This window comes from Trypanosoma cruzi, genomic scaffold (genome assembly GCF_000209065.1).
Source record: "Trypanosoma cruzi strain CL Brener 1047053516811 genomic scaffold, whole genome shotgun sequence".
Lineage (NCBI taxonomy): Eukaryota > Euglenozoa > Kinetoplastea > Trypanosomatida > Trypanosomatidae > Trypanosoma > Trypanosoma cruzi.
This window is the reverse complement of record NW_001849194.1, coordinates 1,811-5,000: the sequence shown is the minus strand read 5'-3', so window position 1 is coordinate 5,000 and position 3,190 is coordinate 1,811. Positions and strand designations below refer to the sequence as shown.

Genomic DNA, 3,190 nt, shown 5'->3' with positions numbered 1-3,190 from the left:
TGCGACTGCAGAAGTAACACGAATGAATAGTGAAGAACTGGACGCATTTATTCGAGACGTTGTGAGAGAAGTTCTTGTGCGTTCGCCCGTGCACTTCTCCGATGGTATTGCTCGTGGTCTTTCACGAACAGACCTTCTTGTCTACTTGCACTCCGCCTCACACGAGTCAAATGCAGCGGATTCTCAAGTGGCGGCGGGCAAAAATTCCACGTTGTCTGCAAGCGCGGGACGAGAAGAATTACGCGGTATTTTGGGTGCCGGCCTTTCTTCCACGGCAGCTACAGAGGAGGCTGCAGGAACGAAGCCAATAGCAGAATATCTTACCATTAGTCCGTTCACGACGAAAAGGGTCATTGCCGTGCTGTTGAAACTTACACGAACCTTTGATGGCACCACGACGGAGTTTTTGTACGGACCCGAGGAAATTAAGAGCGCGGTGCGTCAAGTGATGCAACAACTTGGCGGTGTTGGTGGAAGCGGCAGCGGCAGAAGCGGTATTATTAGCAATGTGTCGTCTGTTCCCCCGCAGCTGATGGTAACTTTGATCCTTGCTTGCAAAATCCACGCCCAACGGCCACACGCGGACCTTGTTCGCTTTGTCCATCATGTGGTGCTTTTGCCGCTTGCGAAGGATGCCACATGGGAGAAGGACACGAAGCTCTGGCGTGGTGTCTTGTTGTTTGCAGAGGAGCACTACCGGGAGTGCAGCAGCTTTCTTGTTAACCTGCCGGAGAAGGTGCTCATTCAGGCATTGCGCAGCCAACCCCAGCTTCGCGAGTACTTCAGGGAGGAGCATGGCAATAACGCCGCCTTTGGCCACATTCTGGGAAGTTTGTAAAGGAGACTAACAAAAAGAGGCGGTGGGGGACAACCGGACGGAGAAGAAACTTAAACAATTCGCGGCGTGCTTTGAGTTGAATGACGCCCAGAGGGAAATGAGAGGAAATCATCGGACCTGAGAAAAAGTAAACCCCACGGACACAAAAGAGAATATATAACAGCTGAAGGTCTAAAAATGCGAAAAAAACATACTTCTTTTTTAATATTGTTTTTTTTTGCACATTAATTCTTCACGCATGACATTTAGCCTTTTGTTCCTGCTTGCTTTTTTTTTTTGTTGTTGTTGTTTGGACGTTTATTTTTTACGCCTCTTCCCTCTTTTCTTTTTCTTTTCTTGTTCTCTCCGCATGGCGAGAGGTTTAATTGACCCGTGGGAGTTGTTATAATGAAGAGAGAGGAGGGATGGTTGGGTGGCTGTTGCAGAAGAGGAGAACACATGACAACGGGATAAAAAGAAAGGGGGGGCATTGAATATTCCACGTGCTTGAAAGAGTCGAGGGGAGGGGCAGGAAGGGAAAAAATGGAAAAAATGAGGTGCATGTCTGCAGGATGGTGAGAAAAATAGAATAAAGGGAGAGAAGTGGAGTTTGAGAGGGGGTTTTTGGCCACCGGTTGTGGGTGGAGTGAAAGAACTGCTGCTTTTCGTGCCCATTGATTTTGTGGTTGTGTCTACCTTTTATATATATATTTTTTCTTTTTCTTTTTCCACGCCCTTCTCTGGCGGCTGGTGTTGTCAACACGCAACTGTATTTGTGTGTGTTGTGTCGGTCATTCAGGCTGTGCCCGACGGCAAGGAAGAAAAGAGAAAAGTGGCAGTGGGGCGTGTATCTTCCTTTCCTCCACGATTTGTAGGGAATGAACTTGCCTACTAGCGACCCTCCCTCGGAAAATACAGAAAGAGGCAGCGACACTGCAATGGCCATTTTGCTTGGTGGCATTTTTGTCGTTGCTGTACTCTTCATGATCTTATGCATCGTATGGAGCGTCTTTTGGAGGAGACGCAGGATGGCAGCCACAGAGTCCAGAAGAAGACGGCATTATCCCGAAGTGGAGGCGGTGCCACAAAACGTCACCGGCGGGGATGTGGAAGGGGCGCTGCTGGTCGGAGAGGACAACCGCAGTATTCTTGAAAACGCGAGTGTCATTTTGACGCGTGTGCGCTCGTTGTCGTCTTCAAGCCTCCTTTCGGCCACGAAAGAGGGGGATGAAGGGGATTTAACAGTTGATGCCGTCGCCCTCCGTGGCGAGAGCGACGAAGTGCGAGTTCCGCAGAGTGGCGAGGGAGGCACGAATTTGCTCCCGCAGCCCAGCCAACCGCGTACGTTTCGCCTGCCGAAGGAAATTTACGACACCTCAACCAATTCGGTGCGGAAGCTTTACGTGCGGCGACCATCGGCGGCCGTCTACGGCTCGTCCGTTTATTTCAGCAAGAACAATTCCGTGGAACCGACATCAAATTACTGTGGAAGACCCCAAGAATTGGCAGTGAGCGAGGAGGAGGAAAAAAAGGAATGAAACGCACTGCCTTTAATTTTCCTATCGGTGCATTCCTTTTTTCTCTTTTTTTTTTCTTTTTTCTTGGGTAATGATGGGGCCATGCAAATCTTTGCAGGCGATGGTGGTGGCGCTGCCATTTACAGACAGTGCGGGAATGAGAACTACCATGCCTCTGTATGGCGCTGGGAAGAAAAAAAGGGGAAGTGGAGGGGGAGAAAAATAAAACGGTCTTTGCTTTTACTACGAACCTCCGAGGATGTATGAATGACAAAGAGCCACATTGCTTTTTTTTTATATATACCAGAGACTAGAGGGAATGTGTGTGCGCGTTTGTAGGTGTTTTTGTGGAGTGTGATATAATAAATTTTTCCATTGATAAATTTATATCAATTTTAGCTCTTTATTTAGTTTGACTTTCCTTGTTTGCCTAAAAGGGATGTAAGATGCCATGTTCGATCGCTCCTGGGAGAAATGGAGATCTGTGAGCGTCGTCAATGATGTGGGGACTCCTGGTCAATGCACGCACCTCCTCCGTGGGCCAGTTGTTCTTGAGAACACGACAAGAGGGGAGGAATGTTTGTGTCTGTGACGATGTTTTTGGCAAAAATCCTATTGCTATTCTCTCTCTTTCTCTCTTTGTGTGTGTGTGCGTGTGTATTCGGTGTCTCTTTACGTCTCTTCTTTTATTTCCACCCGCCCCTTTGTGCTCCTTCCGAGACTGATGGTGGGCAGGCGGCTTTTGAGATGTTTCTAACAGTTTTGTACTGAAGAGGCCTTTTCTTTTTTTGTGTGTGTGTTTGTTTGTATATTGTGACCCCACTTTCTCCTTTTTTTTTTCTTAAGGCGCCACTGC

The 3,190-nt window shown here is 48.1% G+C and overlaps 2 protein-coding genes across 2 annotated transcripts, besides 4 other annotated features; both read left to right on the top strand.

The window, feature by feature from the left end:
• Positions 1-759: a sequence feature (heterozygous, non-Esmeraldo-like haplotype).
• Positions 1-838, top strand: Tc00.1047053504259.19 (hypothetical protein, conserved; the record flags this gene model as incomplete). The annotated part of the gene is made up of 1 exon (XM_797821.1): positions 1-838. A coding segment is annotated over one exon (838 nt), but the record flags the coding sequence as incomplete, so codon positions are not given.
• Positions 760-997: a sequence feature (areas merged during assembly that could not be assigned to a particular haplotype. This can correspond to areas where the two haplotypes were merged or to regions with more than two copies in the genome that were merged during assembly.).
• Positions 998-3,190: a sequence feature (heterozygous, non-Esmeraldo-like haplotype).
• On the top strand, positions 1,696-2,355 carry Tc00.1047053504259.10 (hypothetical protein, conserved; the record flags this gene model as incomplete). The annotated part of the gene is made up of 1 exon (XM_797820.1): positions 1,696-2,355. The coding sequence occupies one exon, from the start codon at positions 1,696-1,698 to the stop codon at positions 2,353-2,355; it is 660 nt and encodes a 219-aa protein (XP_802913.1).
• Positions 2,388-2,420: a sequence feature (A-rich).